Source organism: Monodelphis domestica, chromosome 1 (assembly GCF_027887165.1).
Source record: "Monodelphis domestica isolate mMonDom1 chromosome 1, mMonDom1.pri, whole genome shotgun sequence".
Taxonomy (NCBI): domain Eukaryota; kingdom Metazoa; phylum Chordata; class Mammalia; order Didelphimorphia; family Didelphidae; genus Monodelphis; species Monodelphis domestica.
Window position 1 is genome coordinate 248183602 of NC_077227.1, and position 18698 is coordinate 248202299.

An 18698-nucleotide genomic window follows, 5' to 3' on the forward strand; every position below is an offset into this window, starting at 1 on the left:
TAACACTTTTTAGGGTGTTAAAGAGCCTACTATCTTCTAAGGTAGTTACATAGCTTATCACTATGACAGTTTTTAAAAATAGAAGCCCTCTAGTCTTTAGGCTTTTAATAGAAAGATTTCTTGTTATGCTTTACACTATTACACATATAAAATCTACTTCAGATTGATTGCCATTGCAGGGAAATGAAGAGGGGAAAGAAGGTGAAAATTTGGCTCAAATGTAAAAAAATGAAGGATAAAAAAATTGTTTTTTTTGTGTAATTGATGAAAAAAAATTGTAATTAAAAAAAATAAAGCCTTCTTCTTGTTCTTTGGAACCAAATTTGTATTTTCATTGGTATTTTATTGTAGTTGTTCAGTTATGTTCAAACCCTTCATGATCCTGCACTACCTCCTGATTTCATTGTCATAAGGAACTCTTGTTGAGGAAATTCCTTTTTCCCATGTGGATAGTCATCTGTTCTGCAAATTAAAATCTTAGAAACAAAGATTTTAGTTTGAAAAAAAAAACATGATCCATGGAAAATGCCTATGTTCTTGTGTTATGTTTTTTGCATTTAGATATAAATATTAGTGATGATAATCATTCAGGTAATGCATTGTAATATAATAAATTGTCATCATTTTCTTTTAGCAGGATTTGGGGATGTAAATTTTGGGAAACATAATAGTAAATATGTTTGCATTTTTTGTTAAAAAGGTTTTATTTTTCCTTTTTCAATGTAGTTGAAAGAATGGATGGGGGAAAAAAGGTCAGGTTTTGTTCATTGAAAAAAAAAATTTAAAGAAGTATAGAATTATAAATTAAGGGTTGAGACCATTGAGATTTTAGTCCTGTCTTTACCACTGACTCACTGTATAACCTTGGGTGAGTTGATTAATTTTGCTATATTTGCTTTCTCATCTTTATAATCAAAAGCATACAACTGCTTTGCTGAAGTGTTTAATATGGATTAGGTTATTCCAAAAACCTTAGCTAAATACTTTATCTTAATTTACAATGTTGGCAAACCTCTATTCATCTATACTAAAGATGACTTCATTCACCCATTGTTATTTATCCTTTCATCATAATTGATAGTAGACTTCCTTTCTAGAGCCATTTTTGCATTAAGATTCTTCAAATCTACTAAGTGTTTAATCCAAAAGAAAAGATTGCTGTTTAATGAATTATTTATTTCATAATTTTTCTCTTCCAAAATATACTGAGGACCCCAGCAATGTTTGTTTAATAAAAATATTTTTAAATCAAAATTTTTCATACTTCTCTAACAATGTTTATCTCTGAAGATTCCTCATCACCACCACCCCTTTTTTGGGGGCTGACTTAAAAACATATCTATATCTATGTCTATCTATCTATATATTTAATTTCTCATTTAAATAGTCTTTAAAGTGAAAATTCATAGTAAAGGAAAAAGCAACGAAATGAACTTACTAGATAACACTTAACCTTCAATTAACATTTGAGTGGGTAATGGGAATCAATGCTTAGAAACCTGAAAAAGAACAAATAGTGAAAAGAAAAAGTTATTTTCATTCTTCTGAGGCATCATAAACAATGGAGGCAGACAATGGTGCCTATAATTGTAAGAATTCTTCATTGGAGCTTAGCATTGTCTACTCACTTTTATGACATTCATTTACAGTTAAAATTCTTTTTAGAATCTTACTGCCTTTTACTATAAATATGTTGGTGTGGTATCAGAATCCCATTTGCATAAGAGTTTGAAACCCATGGAAACCAGCATATCTCCACTTTAACTCACTTCAGATTGAATAATCATGGAACATAAACATGAAAGGAGGTTTATTCTCCCTAAATTAACTATAAATGTAAATAAACACCCTAATCTTTTTGAACAAATTCTGTTGAGTAAGTATAATCTTCCTTTCCCTTGTCTCTCATTTTCCTCCACGTTGCTTTGCAAAGTACAGGCATGAAAACCCCAGCCAAAAGGGTCATCATCATATTTAATTGGTGAAAAAACGTCAACATGCTCATTGCTGACAACCATTAAATACAGTGTCTGCAAAACACATTCAGTTTTTTGACAAAAAGGTTTGTCCCTCTTATGCCAAAATGGCTTTCTCTTCCAGAGTTGTTTGAAGTAGGGATATGACTTTATGGTTATGAACACATTTTTCCCTTGCTCATTTTTCCTCTTGGACTAGTCCCTTTTGCTAGCTTTGGCCTAAATCATTTGCTACTCCATTCTGAAAATTTGACCGGTAAAAAGGCCACATCCGAGTCCTGAGGGTTCCCATTTTAATAAAAACTCTAAACTTGGCTTTTCAGCAACATTTTGAAGAAGGGAATATGTTTCTTTGGGCAGCTACTATATCCAGCATGATAAAGGAGGGAGTATGTGTGAGGCAAGACTCTAAAGTAATGAGACGGATTGATTTCACAAGGCACGACATGAAAAGAAATCAGTCTCCTTGCTTTATAGTCACAAGGAACAAGAAAACATTTCAGGTTTGGGACCTGTAATTTGAATGCTATATGGTTGCCTCTGCTTTTTTTTCCTCTACATTTTACTGATGCTTGTATTTTCCTTAGAAATTGGTGAGGAATACTTTAGTAATAGAGGGAAATAAGGTTTGTATTTTAAGATATGCTAGTGGTTTCTAAAAATTGTTCCAGAAACTACATTCTTCTCCAAGTACCTCTCCCCCCACCCCCAGCAAAGAGCTCTATTACATGTATTTACTTTTTTTTTTAATTTTGTCTTTAAAGCAAATTAAGAGCCTTCTATATAATCCTTCCATTCAGTATTTTTTAGCTAGATTTATTAGATTATTTAGATTTAATATTATTAGATCTATTAGAAATGTTAAAAAAAGAAAGAGGGGAAAATATTTCATGTATCCTTTGTTTGATTTGAGCCCCAAGAAGACAAGGTAACTAATCAATCAATAAATCAAGAAGCATTAAAAGTAAGGGTCTACTCTGTGCCAGAAAATGTGCTCAGTACTGAGGAGATTCAAAAAGCAAAGTGAAATAATCCTTGCCCTCAAAGAGTTTACATTCTCTTGGAGGAGTCAACACTACAAATGTAATTTTATACAAAAAGGTGATTTTGGAAGAGAGGGTAGTAGTAGCTGAAGGAATCAAGAATGACTTTATATGGAAATTAGTTCTTGGGCCTAGTATTGGAAATCCAATTAGGACCTCTAAACCGTGAGCATGAGGAGGGAATGAATTCTAGGCATGGGGACAGCCATTGTAAATGGAGTGCAGATGAAGAATAATGAAAAGGCTTATTCCCTATAGGGAAAGAGTGTATGTAGGAAAGGCAAAAGGATCATAAGCTGTTGGGATTCTTTGACTCTTAGAGCATCTCATCGTAATGTAGGAGCAGTTTGCAAAGGGAAATCTGGGCTGTATTCACATAAACCTAAGCAAAAGAAATCACTAGGGAGAATCAGTGATGTGGGTAAATGAATTGGACTAACATTGTTAGACCCGAGTTCTGCTGTTGCCATGTCTCTGAATTTCCTGGTATATAGCTAATGGCCAGAAGCTGAGAATAACCTCAAAATAATTAGAAAATCATTGGATTCAAGACTGTCAGGCTATTTTTTTTAAAGACTACAATATAGATTTCTTTCCCATACTTTAACAGTTAAAATTAGAGTTAAAAATATTGTGACTGATGAGGAATTATAGATGATCACCATTTTGTTTCAGCCAGTTATTTATCTAGAAAATGCAAAGCTCATCTGTGTCCCCAAGAGGCTCTCTAAAAACAACAGGAGGATATCTGCCTTTTCTATGGAGCCTTCCATTAGATTATTTGATAAAAGATTCAGACACCATCATCAACTTGCCCCAGATCCTAAATTTCATGAATCACATAGCTCTCCTTCTTGTCTTCTCTTCTCTCCATTCATGATGGCTAAGGACTGTGAGGGGGTATCAGGGTTGGCCCTACTCTAAATGAAGACAAGAGTGCAACTCTGTTTTGGTTTTGAGATTTAAAAGAATATGGACTTAAGTAGAAAAGTTCTGGGACTCTCCCAGACATTTTTATTTAGGGAGGCTATTTACAATCCTTACACTGTGCATTTTGGAATGCTAAAAGTGAAAAAGCTCTTGAAGGGTTCATTCAGGTGCATTCATGAAGATCCTCTAAGATGACTCACAAGTGTCCCCTGCTTTTCTCGTTCAGGTTTTTCTTCTGATTATAGTCCCAGAATTCTTAGGCCTCCATCCATAGCAATTCAGTGAAGGAAAGGAAGATGAATATAGCTAGGTGGTGTTTCTGAAACCACATGGTTGCTTGAGGCTGAGACTGTTGATTCAGGAAAACAAAATGGAAAGGGATTACATTGGCCTTTGGGAGAAAGGTTAGGGTAGGTAACAGTATGTCAGATGTCAAGGCTAAGTGACTTAGTGTCTCATTAAACTCTATTCTAGAAAGGTGAAGAAGCTTGACAAGACTTAAATTTGGTATGAGATCCACAGTAGATGAGAGAACCTGAGCAATCTATAGCAGGGTCAAGCAGGGTCTTTACCAATTAGATTTTCTCACCTCAATTTACTACTTCTGGAGGCCTCAGGAGAACAGGGAACTGAACATAATAAAATGCATTTCACTTGAAGTTTTAGTGATCATTAAATTTTATTACCCTGTTTTACCTGAAATTTGCAACTTAATTTTAAACCCAAATTTATTGCAAAATAAAACTTGAAAATAGGAATCCTGAAAGGATCCTTCTGCCTAAAAATACTTAAGTTGAATAACTCAATTATATTCTTTTTTAAAGTATGGAAGTAGAGGTGATTCTTTTTCTTTCTATCTAAAATAAGAAGGAATACATTTCTAGACTTAGTATCTTCATATACTGTCTTGCTTTGATTTTATTAAAGAAAGCATTGGTTAAAAATCTTCTACATGCTCAGGTTTAGAGGCTTCTTTAAAAGTTAACATTTATTGTTTGTGGATATTTGAAGACATTGCTCTTTACTAATGAATTATTTCATAATGTCCAGTTGTAGCCAATGACAGATAGCTCATTTGGAACTTTGCTAGGATAGGCCAAAATTTTACAAGGCATGACACTAAAATGCCCAAACACTTTGTCTCAGTTATTCAGATGCCCCAAGAAGGTCATTGACAAAATGATAGCTTCCACATACATCAAAATATTTTTAGCAGCACTCTTTGTGATAGCAAAGGGCTAGAAATAATACCCATTCACTGGGAAATGACTAAACAAATCATATTGTTTGAATGTAATGGACTATTACTGTGCTATAAGAATTGATGAATATTGGGAAGCATAGAAGACTTAAATGAATTGTTGCAAAGGGAATTAAGCATCACCAAGAAAATACCATATGCAATTCAAACAATAGAATAAATAGAAAAAACTACCAAAAATAGAAAAAGTTACAGGAATTGGACTTTATGAATGTGATATATTGCATATAAAATCATGTAGTTTGCACTCATTTTCTGATGTATTGATGTTTTACTTTTTTTTCTTCCTTTTTAAGTTTTTCTGTTTTTTTTAGGGATCCCTCCCAGGAAATCAGAGGAGAAAGATTTTTCCATTGTAGTTCTCATATTGCTCAGCTTAATTATGTATTTTTTTCTGAACTCCTTTCTATTCTCTTTTATTTATATTTAATGACTTAATGCTTTTCTCCTCTTTAAAAAAAATCTTTATTCCTTCTCAATTCCCTCCAACTCTTCTCCTTGCTGAAAAAAAAAATCTCCTCTATGATGAATCAGCATTGATATACTATGTATGACTCTCTGAAAATGTGTGTCTTTTCTATATCTATATAGTGAATAAAATGCTCTGGCATCATCCCTTTCAGGTCATGATTGGTCAAAGCATTGATCATAATTGTTAAACTTTTCACACCTACTTTTTTTTTTCCAATGTGGTCGTATTATGTAAATTATTCTTCTGGTTCTGCTGTCACTCCTCATCAGTTCATATAAGTTGCCCTTGTTTTTGAAATATTCCTATTTCATCACTTTTGAATTATATTCATAAACCATAATTTATTTTCAGTCATTTTCCAGTTAATGACCTCACATTTTGTTTCCAATTCATTGCTTCAACAAAAAGAGTTGTAATTTTTTTTTTTTTTTGGTGAGGCAACTAGATGGCTCAGTGGATAAACCACTGGATGTGGAAGTCAGGAAGATCTTAGTTCAGATATGACCTCAGGTACTTTCCTGACCCTGTGGCGTTGGACAAATCCACTAGTGAAGGAAATGGCATCTTTGCCAAGAAAACCTCATAGACAGTATTGATATACTTTGTTCACAGTGGTCACCAAGAATTGGACACAACTGAACAACTATTTTTGTTTATGAGGATATCTTATTTGTTTTCAATCTTTATAGTATAAGCTTAGTAGTTGCATCACTAGGTCAGAGGGAATGTATCAGTGCAGTCAACAACTTTTCTGCAATACTTCTATCATTTTCCTGTGAATCTCTTCTTTATTTACCAAGCTCAGGCCACTATCTCTGGCTTTTCTAGGTCTTTTCTGCCTTTTGATTCCCTCCTTTCCTCTTCCCCTGCACCTTTCCAAACAGACCTTTGAGGATGAATTTTGTTTTATTTTTTATTACCTCCATGACTCCTCTTCTATTTCCTATCTGCCTTCTATGCTCTCATATGTTTTCGAGTTAAATTTATTGTACTTGTATAGCAAACTCTTTATGTATTTGTACATATTCAATCCTTTCTTTCAGGGAAAAAATAAGTTTGTGAGATGTCCACTCCATGAACCACTTACATGTTTTTATGCACTTTTCTGTGCCACATTAATATAAAATAGCAAGTTCTTCCCCCTACTTTCTGTATCTTTCCTCCTCCCTTTTCTCATCTTTTAAAGTAAGCAAAAACCAACCAAAGTCCTATATTTTATTCCTTTGAAAACATTAGGATTCTGAAAGGACCCTGGTCTTTTTTCCATTAAGTTTTTTTTTTTTTTTTATCACAAATCAGTTCTTTTCAATTGTCCAAACAAATGTATTTACCTTTCAAGATTTCTCTTGACTTCTGTGTTTGCATTTCAGAGTTTCTCCTTTCCTTTTCATCAAGAATGCTTGCAATTTCTCTATTCTATTAAAAATCCATTTTCTCCTATAGGATTATATCCAGTTTAATAGGTTATTCTTTTTTTTTAAGACCCTTCCTTCCATCTTGGAATCAATACTGTGTATTGGTTCTAAGGCAAAAAAGCGGTAAGGACTTGGGTATAAGGGTTAAGTGACTCACCCAGTAGCCAAACCAAATAGCTAAAAAGTGTCTGAGCTTACTTATATCTCTATACCTGGCAACTGACTGAATTCATCTAGCTGCCCCCAAGTAAGTTATTTTTGAGTGTAAGCCTCCATCTTTTGCCATTTGGAAAAGCATACTCATTGAAGAAATAGAGGACAGAATAGTTGTTCTCAGAGCCAGAAATAAACTAGGTTCACTTCCTACATGAGGAAATTAAATTGATTCTTTATCATTTTATAATCAAGTCTGTTCTGTAATTGATCCTTTTTTTGTATTACTGCAATATTTCATGTGATTGCTTAACCCACATTTTTGTACCTATGAGCTGAATTTTAAAATTCAGCCTTCCCCTCTGCATTAGTTCAAAGTTATATAATAATAATTATTATTTTTAAAACCCTTACTTTTTGTCTTAGAATCAATACTGCATATTGATTCCAATATAGAAAAGTGGTAAGGAGTAGGCAATGGGGGTTAAGTGACTTGCCCAGGGTCACACAGCTGGGAAGTGTCTGAGGCCAGATTTAAACCCAGGACTTCCCATCTCTAGGCCTGGCTTTCAATCCACTGAGCTACCCAGCTGCCCCCCAAAGTTATATAATTAAATAGGAAAAAAAAAACTGTCATCTGCCATGTCTTTCACTTCTAGGAAAATTCCTGGAAATGTTTATTATCTTTAAAGGCCTACAAGCTGACTTGGTTTATTTCTGTAAGATATACTATCCACCTTTCTTATTCCAGTATAATTAAGGAAGGCCTTATCTCCCTCCTAGGATCCAGGGAGTCTGTTTTCCATGGTCTGCTATAAGTAGTCTCGGTGCAGCTGGTTCCCATAAATCAATTAAATATTCCTCAGTGGCAGAAAGGGATGGTTACTGGTCCATGCATGTGATAACTCCCTTTCACATGTAGTCACCACCCCCATGATGGTGTCAGCATTGTAACCAATGGAGATATCTTCCTCATCTACACAGTTGTTCTTTGTTCTATGATTATTTAAAAAAAAAAAGATGCTGCCTCCTTCTCTGGGGCAGTTACTTAACTGAGGTAGCCATTTGCCGTACTTTGTTAACAGGTTCACACCCTATTAACAAAGTGATAAATCTCAGAATTCTTCACCTCAATTTACCTTTATTAAATCCTACTGAGACACAGTTCCTACACAAACTGGTTATGTTACCCCCAGGGCAGGCCACATATCCTTTAGCACTAATCTGTATGATTGAGAGGGCTTTCTCATCTGAGAGTTCCCTATAGCAATGAGTCTTATGTCAGCTCCTATGTCTGGCTTATTCCAATATTTTCTAATTAACATCTAAAATTTTTGCTAAATATTATATGATTTTGCTTGCTGTTCTTGGGTTCTTGGACTCTTTCTGACTACTCAAAAATGTTAATGATGATCATTTTTCAATTCTGAATTTCTAGCATATTATGATCAGGGGATTCTCTCTATTTTTATTTGCCCTCTGGTTCTAATAGACATGAACTAGGATTTTCCCTCCTCATGATTTCTTGAAATATGGTGTCTAGGTTTTTTGTCTAAAAATCATCATTTTCCCTGAAGACTGTAACTAAAGTTTTCTTTCATTAACCTGTGTTTGAGGAGTTTTTTGATAGATACTTTTTTTGTTTTCTTCCATTTTTCAGTCTTTTGACTTTTTCCTAGTTTTATCATCATGTTATTGAGTTCTAATTGCTCCATTCTGAATTATAGGGTGTATGTTGCTTGGGTAAAATCTTTTATTTTTTTCTTTTCTGTTCTCACTTTTTCTTTTTCTTTTTTCTTTTTTTATTTCTACACTCTTCATTTGTATTTTCATCAAAAAAATTAGTTTTAATTCATTTCTTTTCATTACTCTTGTTCTTTTATTCATGTCACTTTACTCCCTCTGAGGCTCTGTTTATAACTGTGATCAGGTCAATCTCTTCTGAGCTTCTCTTAATTCATTGTACTTGTTGTTTTCTTTTGTTTACTCATATTTGCATCCTCATTGGGATTTTATGTTCTAACATGTCCCCTCTGGTACTTTTTTATAGGTTGAATAGAGCCTACTTCGTCTTGATTCCCCCATTGTGAGTGATAAATTAGCTTCAGATCTTTTTGTGAGAACTTGTACAATATGGGCTGACTTCACTAATAGGTTCCTCCTACAAGTCTTTGTTAACCTTAAATGATCATTTTATACAGTTCTGAAGCAGACAGTAGCTAATTTCTGTTTCTTTGTCATTGAGCTTTCTAGGGTCATTTTCTCCCTTTGTTACAATTCATATGGAAGAATTGGATTTCTTTATGGTTTTTCAAATATCCATCTAACTGGAAGTATGACTTTATACTTACTAATATTTACTGGAATCATTTGTACAGATGATTTTTATTTTTATTTTTCATTCATCATATGTCAAATCTCAGAATTTGTAAGCACCTCATTTAGAACTATGAGATTCAAATTATTATTTCAATCAAATTAATCACCAAAGTGTAATATAGAACTATATATAGTTATAGTTTTTCCTATATCTATACCAAATCTTAGAATAAACTACTATTTTTCATTTCTCCTTCTGAAAAAGACTAATATTGAAAATTTTAAACAAATACTATTGATAATATCTAGTAAATATGAAAGATCAAAATTGGATAGTTTAATTTTAAAAAGACATGTTTAATGCTTTATGAAAATCATAAGCAATAAAGAGATTTATATCTAGTTCCCCACCTTTTTTATAGCTTTTTTCTTTGCCTTTCTTATGATTCATATAATATCTCAAAGGGTTTCTCTGAAAGGGAACTTATTAGGGGGTAGATAGTTGGTTCAGTAGCTAGAAAGCAAGACTTAGAGAAGGAGGTCCTAGTTTCAAGTTAGACCTTAGATACTTCCTTGCTATGTAATTCTGGGCAAGTCACATAACCCCCATTGCTCAATATACAATATTGATTCTAAGATGAAAGATAAGGGTTTTTTTTTTTAATTAAGAAGAAAAGCAATTATTTCATGGGGAGTAAAAATGATCATTCATTCTTCCTGAGTCTCACAATTTTAAAAATAAGAGTCTAATGTTATCCATTATTCACTTATCAAATATTTAATAAAAATATGTAATTGTTTTACCTTTCTTTTGTCTCTGCAGTTCTTGGCACAAATGTCTATCACATAATCAAAACTTAATACTTATTGATTGATTAAGAACCCAGTTACTCTAAGCAAAATTTCACTTACATTAACCTTACAAGATAGCAAGAAAGAAAAAAAGTTAAAGGAAGAAAACAAAATAGGAAGGATTCATCAGAAAATGTGATTATAGGGGGAAACTGGGTGGCTCAGTGGGTGGAGAGCCAGGACTAGAGACGGGAAGTCCTAAGTTCAGATCTAACCTTAGACACTTCCCAGCTGTGTGACCCTGGGCAAGTCAATTAACCTTGCCTAGCCCTTACCACTCTTATTGCCTTGGAACCAATACATAGTACCCATAGTATGGGTTTAAAAAAAAAAGAAAATGTATTTATACCATATTTTACCTAGATTATTCTAGTATGTCATAACCCTTGTAATCAGAAAGTTCTTTAGAAAACACATATTTTCTTGTTTTTTTGTTAAGCAGAATTTGAAAAGTATCATAAAATACTAATGGTTTACCAAACTATTCATCTCTATTATATATAGCTTACTAGTTATAACTACACAAGAAATTCAATACTTTAATTTTAAAGCTATCCTTCTACTTTTTTCCTATACTCCCTTCTATTCATTTAATTTTTTTCAGACTCTCTTCATTTTTTTAATATTACTATTACTATCCTCACCTCCTCAGTTATTTTTTACAACTTTTAATGAATAATCGTATTCAAACAAAATGAATCCACATCTAGGCTGTGACTAAAGATATATGTCTAATTGACTACATCACTGTCTTTGGAAAGTGTGTATCATGCTTCATCATCAATCCTTTGGGATCCTTACTTTAATCACAATTCTTAAGTCTCATAGTTGTTTTCCTTTCCAGTGTAATAGTCATTGTGTATGTTGTTCTTCTGAGTTTGCATATATCATACAAATCTTTTTTGTTTTTTCATCCCTACATTTTCATAATTTTTTCCTAAACTAGTAACATTCCATTATATCAATGTCATAATTTTTGTAATTATTTCCCAATTGATGAATATTTTTAAAGTTTTCAGTTCTTTTAAAAAAACAAAAAGTGCTTCTGTGTTTTTGTTTACATGTATGTGTATGTTTATACACATATATAAACATATATATTCTTTTCCATTCTATTTCATATCTTTGTAATATAAGACATCTTTGAGTCAATAGGTATGCTCAGATGCATAATTTTAGTCACTTTTTAGTATAGTTCCAAATTTTCTCTCCAGAATGTGTGGAATGATGAATAGCTCCATAAGTGATACACTAATGTGCCTGCTTCATCTTAGCCCATCCAACAATTGTCATTTTCCTTTTCAGTCATTTTTGCCAATCTGATTAATGTTATGCAAAACCTCAGAATTGTTTTTAGTTTGATTTCTTTATTAGCGATTTACTGCTTTTTTCATATTGATATTGATAGTCTAGATTTTTTTTCCTTGAGGACTCTCTGCTCATATTCTTTGCCCATTTCTCTGTTGGAGATTGCTTTCATTCTTATACATTGTAATCTTTCCCAAGAATGTCTTACCTTTTAGACTTTTCTTAAACAAACTAATTGCATATATTTTTTCTTTCAGTTGATCAGTTATATTCCATTTTTACCTGCATTGATTTTGTGTATGTATTAACTTTTCTATTGCATACAGTCAAAATTATCTATTTTATCCTTCATGACCCTCTTTATCCTATTTGGCAATATATCTCTCTCTATATATCTATATATATATATCTTTTCTTGATTTTCTCTTATGTGACCTTTTTATTTCTAGCTTAAGTATCTATTTAGAGTTTAATCATAAGTAATTTGAGATGTTTTGTTAGTCTAGTTCCAGCTTCTGCCAACTAATTTCCAGTTTTCCCTGAAGTTTTACTCAACAGTGATATTTTTACTGTAGTAGTTGAGATTTTTATGGGCTTATTGGACATTGCGTTCCTATGTTCATTTGTTTCTATATGTTCTGTACCTGTTATGTTCCTGACATGGAGTTTTCTGAATAAAAATAGTACCAAATAGTTTTGTTGATTATAACTTTATAGTTTATTTTCCAATCTGGTATTGTTACTCCCTTATCTACCTGTGTGTGTGTGTGTGTGTGTGTGTGTGTGTGTGTGTGTGTGTATCTGTCTTTCTAATATTTCTCTTGAGATTCTTAAACTTTCTCTACTCTAGATCAGTGATGGTGAACTTTTAGAGGGGTAGGTAAGTGATGTGAGAAATATCCTCAGATTCACAGTGTAGAAAGTGAGGGGAGCAGCCTGTCCCTATATATATCTCTGACTTTTTAGTAATGAACTCTGATGAGTTCTCTGCTGGGGTGACATCATGCATGCCCAGAGAGAGGGCTCTGAGTGTCCCCTCTGGCATGTGTGTCATGGGTTCACAAATACAACTCTAGATAAATTATATCATTTGGTTTTTTTTCCTTATTTCTATAATGACTTTTGATAGTATGATTGATATGGTAGAGAATAAATTTAGATCATGTTGCCATTTTTTATTTTGGCACAGTTCAATGATGAGTAATTAATATTTCACCCTTTATTTATGCTTATCTTTATTTCTGAAAAAATATTTTAGCTGAATTTAAATAGTTCCTTGGTAGCTATACTATCAACCAAATATTATATGTTCCTATTTTTATTTAGAATGGAGTTTTTTCCTATCTCTTCCTATTACATTTTGTTGGCAATTTACAGAAAATCTGATTATTTCTTCACATTTATTTTATATTATTGATAGTCTGCTAAATTTGATTATTTATGTGCCTTTATATCCTGATGCTTTGCTAGTTATTAATTGTTTTAATTAATTTTAATTGAATCTCTACCATTATCTATGTAAATCATCATATGAGAAATATCTACTAAATTACTAAACATAAGCCCCTCTCTTCCCAGTACAAATTTACCTAGTTCCCTCTTATTTGTCTTAGAAAGGATCATTTCTTCAATACAAGCCTTAGAGCATCTTTTCATAAACTAAGAATATTGTTATTAAACTTTTTCCTTGGCCTTCTTTCATCTAAGTCCATATTGACAACCCTATGCTGATTGGGGTAGGGGGTTGCTCCCTTCTCCATCTCCACACATTCCTGAAGACATTTCTCACATGACCTTCCATCTCTACCCAGTAGCCCAGTGGGAGTACTTCCTCCCTTCCCTGTCTGGAGTAAGGGAGTGCTCAAATGTGGTGTGAGGGTTGAAGTTTGGGCACTCAATCTCTAAAAGATTCACCATCATTGATCTAGGTTATAGTTTTAAATGAAGTTCATATGTTGAATATCCACTGTAATTTTAATTAAAGTTTTCTTAGAGAAAAAATAAGCAGAACAGAATTCTTGCATCTTATTTTTGGCTTCTTATGACAGTTTTGTCATATGTGCAATAACAACACGGATACTAGTAATTTATTGGTTCATGTAGTGTGAGATATTACTAACCAAAAAAGAGAAATAGACTTAGGAACACCAAAGAAGTTTTTTTTCCATATATTTCCTACAAGAATTTATTAAGTTTTAAGGCAAAATGGTAGGTGTTAAAGGCATAAAGGCAGAAAATGAAAAGTCCCTACTCTCAAAGATTTTATAATCTACTAAGGAACACAATATGTTAAACAGATAAGTAAGTACAAGACAATTTTAAGAGGGACAAGAACTAACCACTAAGAGGATCGGAAAAGAAGTATGAAAGAACACATGGATTGAGTCTTGATAAAAAATTTTAGGAATTCTTATGAGAATTAAAGAGTGAGTGATAAGAGAATCAACCTATGCAAAGGCAGAGATAGAATGTCAAGTTCAGGGAACAGCTAGGAGACCAATTTGGTTGGAATGTGAATAGTAAGAATGGAGATTATATGAAATAATTCTGGAAATATAGGCTAAAGCCAAATTGTGAAGTCTTTAAATATCACGTTGAGCCATCTATATTACCCTGAATATTCCTGAGCAAGGGAGTGACCTGATCAAAACTGTGTTTTAAGAAGGTTATTTTGTCACTGTGTTGAGGATGAATTGGAGAGAGCAGGAGCTGGAAGCAGAAAAAGCAATCAGGAAGTAATAGCACAAGTCTAAACAGGAGGTGAAGAGGGCTTGAAGTAGGGCAGCTGCAGTGTCAAATTTTGTAGCAAGATGTGGGTGTTTCTGTGACTTTGAATTCCTGGTGGAAGAACATGTGCAATCCAGAATTTAAAAAAAAAACATTTTTATTAAGGATGCTTTTTTCCATTTTGTACCTTGATTTTCTTTCTGCTTATTCATCATATTTTATAAATCAACTGGAAATAATTCTTATTCAAGGCTTTGTAAGCCTTCTCTTCTCCAGGCTATCATTTTTCACCAAATTCAAAATGAGTTACCAAAATAAAAGGCAAAATTAAAAATTCTTCAAGAAAATGAAAATATGAAGCTATTAATGAAGATGAAAAATGTCTAGTGAAGTCATATAGCCCTCCCCTTCATCCCTTTCAGCATCATTACCATCAAAAAACATTTTAAGAGCCTATCTTTTCGTGTCACTGTGCTCATCTGTCAACATTTTAATTTCCCTTTGACCTATTCTTCTTGGCTATTTAAAAGACTGTAATCTTTAATTAGGATTTTGTTTTTACAATTTTAAGTAGTTACTTGCTAACTTAGCTTAACTGGTATGTTAGCTAATATTGATTTAAGATTCTAATTTAATTATATGTATATATAATACATATATATGTATATAGGTAGAAAAGGTATACAGGGGAATCCAGAAGCCTTTGGGCAGTTTCTGCTTTAAGAATAGGTCATGGGGAAAAAAAAAATGAAAACATAGAGAAATAGCACGTTGATAATGTTTGATACAGTGTCATGACCAGATAGACCTTAAAAATGTATTTAATGGGATAGCTAGATAGTGCAGTGAATAGTGTTCTACACCTAGATTCAGGAAGACCCAAGTTCAAATCCAACCTCAGATCCTTACTGGCTGTCTGACTCTAGGCAAATTACTTAATTCTGGTTGTCTCAATGTCCTCATCTATAAATGAGCTGGAGTAGGAAATGGCAAACCACTCCAGCATCTTTGCCAAGAAAAGACCAAATGGGGTCACCAGGAGTCCAACATGACTAAAATAACTAAACAACAAAAGACAAGACCTAGCATTAAAAAGACTTTTATTTTTATAATAAAATGTTATAGAAGGAAAAAAAGATAAATGCTCCTAAAAATGTTTCTGATGGTAATAGTGCTGAAAGGGGTAAAGAGGAAGACTTACCCTATATTTGTTTTTCTGAACTTTCTGCACTGAGACTTTTGGGTCACCCAGTACTTATACATACATATACAGGGTGACCCAAAATTGTGAATCAAGACCCCTCTCTTTCCCATTCTGTGTTACTTCCTACTCATCTCCCTTTCCCAATGATCTACCAGTTTAACCTGCTTCAAGTTAACCCCCATCAGACAGAACCAAGTGTTAGAATTCACAAAAGATTGGTATTTTTTGGAGGGAAGATGTATTAAATATATGATAAATTTTTATATACTTTAAAGAATACTTGAATCAGAGTGCCTGTTTTCAAATCTTTCTCTGATCCTACCAATGTAACATGGACAAGTTGCCTAATCTCACTGGGGTCTGTTTCCTTATTTAAAAAATGAAGAGGTTGAATTAGACAGTTTAATTTATTTCCCTTCTTTCTCTAGATCTCTGAGCCTATATTTTCATTGGCGTACCAATTCTGATCAGCAATTTATAGACTTAGAGAGTTGCCTGACGTGTCCTGGGAGATTGAGAAGTTATGTGACTTGGTTTGCTGTAATGCAGTCAGGATATGTCACAGGCAAGACTTGAAGTTGTATTCTCCTGATTCTCAAGCCAGCTCTCTATCCATGACTATAGTATGCTTTCACGAAGGAACATGGATTAGTTTAATGTTATTGTTTTCATTAATGTTTGCATCTTAATGTATATTAATTTATTTTTAAATTTTTAATTAATTCTAATTTTTAGTTTGAATTTGAATTTTAACCTGTAAAAAGAGGACTCCAAGGCAATGATGCTAGTGGTGAGAATGTCACATGCTTGGCACATAGTAATAAAATTACATTTTAAAGATGTAACTTTCTACAAAGGTATTGTGGCTTGTTGACTAGAGTTGACTTTGAAGTCAAGATAGACTGGGTTCAGCTCCTGGCACTAACAGACACTGTGTCATCTGAGACCACAAAGATAACCTCTCAGCTCCCTAATACTATAAAATGCAGGTTATTTGCCAATTTGCTATATTAGAGGGAGTTTCCTCAACAGGGAATTCTATACATGTGACAAAATTATAGTCTTAGACACGTTACCACCACCACTAACAACAGTGACAATAAAAATAAGCCCACAAAGATTGTCTAGTAAAAGAGTTCTCAAGCTTTATTGTGTCATAGTACTTCTTTGGAATTCAGATAAAAATCTATCAAACTTTCTTTGAATAATATTTTGGAATATATAAAATAATATGATTCCAAAGGAAATCATTTATATTTAAATACACATATCAAAGCATTACAAACATAAGTTCATAGAAAATAGCTTATGAACAACTTTGAATGGTAATCATGATGATGATGGCTAAACTTCCAGTGGCATTCTTGATTACTCATTACCTTCTAGTTTCTCTCATTTCATAGCTTTTAGAATTTAGCACTATTTACTTCCAGAAACTGTGATGAAACCAAGGGAGTTCAGAGCAATTTGAATTAAATATATTCAGCTATTACTTTTATTGTTAGTGATGAGGGGGCAAATGTTTCTTGCTAACCCCAGAAGCATGTATATTAAAAAAAACCATTCATTTAAAAATTCTTAAGCAGGCACATTGCTTCTTGAAAGAAATAATCAGAAATAAATTTAGGTTTTTGATTTTGAAATTGCTATGATTATTTTATTCACTTACCTCCATAACTCAGCTGTCTTCTCACCATGGAAGTTCCCTCAGTGTCTATGGCTTTGTCATTCTAGAATATCCCTCTGTCCTATGGCCCCCTCTTCCATGGGTGAGTTCCTCCTGAAACTTCCATTTCTAAACCGTCCAGGTCAGTCATACTTTGTTCCTCTGTTTCTGACTGTCTGGACTTTACCACTACACCCCCAACATATAATTTCCTCTCCACCTGCACTTTTTGGCTCCCCTTTATGTGTGTCTTGCCCTTTTATAATGTATGCTCCTGGAGGACCACGCCTGACTTTCTTTTTTATTGTATTTGTGTCCCCTAACACTTGGCAAAGGGCCTGGCACATGGTGAATAAATGTTTATTGACTTGACTCAACAGGGTAATTGAATGCATATATACTAATAGCTACTTATAACTCTGAGAGGTGTTAAAGGGTACAAACATAAGACATAATCCCTTACCTCAAGGAGCTTATAATCTATTAAGAATATGAAGATAGGCACAAAGATGAGCATAAAGCAAATTAAAATATGGTACAAATAAGAGGATTACAAACCAAATGAGGGAGTTCAAATAAAGGCAAATTCACTTCCAATTGGGAAAGTAAGGGAAGACTTCACATGCCAATATGTATATATATGTATAAGAAATTAGTATAGTCTTTTTAGTACTCCATGTGTTTTGTATGAGAAAAGTATTTTGAGTATTTTCCATTTTCTTACAATAAAACAGCTCTTCCACCTTTTTTTCTGGGCACATCTCTTAAACAGCTGAAGCTACTATTTAAACTTCCATCTTGGGAAGATGAGAATCAGACACCTTTGACAAATGAAAATGAAGCCCAATTTGAAGATAAAGCAGTTAAGTATTTTATAGTTAGGAATATTTAGCATATTTAGGAACTGAATACTTTAAAACTTTTTTTTTCCATTTCAGGGTATTCAGGGTAAGTTGATATTTATAGTTATATTAATAAATATTTGGAGTCAGAGAGGGTGTAAATTCCACCTCTGTTACAACCTACAGGACCTTGGACAAGGAATCTGACCTCTGTGCTTTAGTTTCCTCTTTTGTAAAATGAGGAGGTTGGAAAAATGACCTCTCTGGGCTTTTCTGGTCCTAAGGCGGTGATCTCATGCATGTACTCGTTTATGTGCAGACACTCTCTCCCTCCCTCACTGATTCTCTCTCCCTTCCTCTCCTTCACCACTTTGCTTTTCTCCTCTCTCTCCTCACACTCCTCTTTCCTGTCCCTCTACCTTTTCTTCTCCAATTTTTCCTCTCTTTCTCCCTTTCCCTCCTCCCTTTTCCCTCACCCTTTTCTTCCCCCTCTTTCTCTCTCAGATGACAGTATAAGTCAGCTCTTCATC

The 18698-nt window shown here is 33.4% G+C and overlaps 1 protein-coding gene across 13 annotated transcripts in view; it reads left to right on the forward strand.

Annotated features, from left to right (window-relative positions):
- The window catches only part of CEP128 (centrosomal protein 128), a 566439-nt gene that overhangs the window by 461581 nt on the left and 86160 nt on the right, over window positions 1–18698 (forward strand). For 9 of the 13 annotated variants that reach the window (XR_008914955.1, XR_008914954.1, XM_056810609.1 and 6 more), the window contains one exon: window positions 18099–18188. The exons of 3 other annotated variants lie outside the window; for them this stretch is intronic. Coding sequence is in view for 8 of the 10 variants with exons in the window: in XM_056810609.1 (XP_056666587.1) it covers window positions 18099–18188 (90 nt within the window). In the remaining 2 variants the exon portion in view is untranslated. Of the gene's footprint in view, window positions 1–18060; window positions 18190–18698 lie in introns of those variants that run through there. One more of the 13 variants, XM_016425014.2, reaches the window with a different exon arrangement.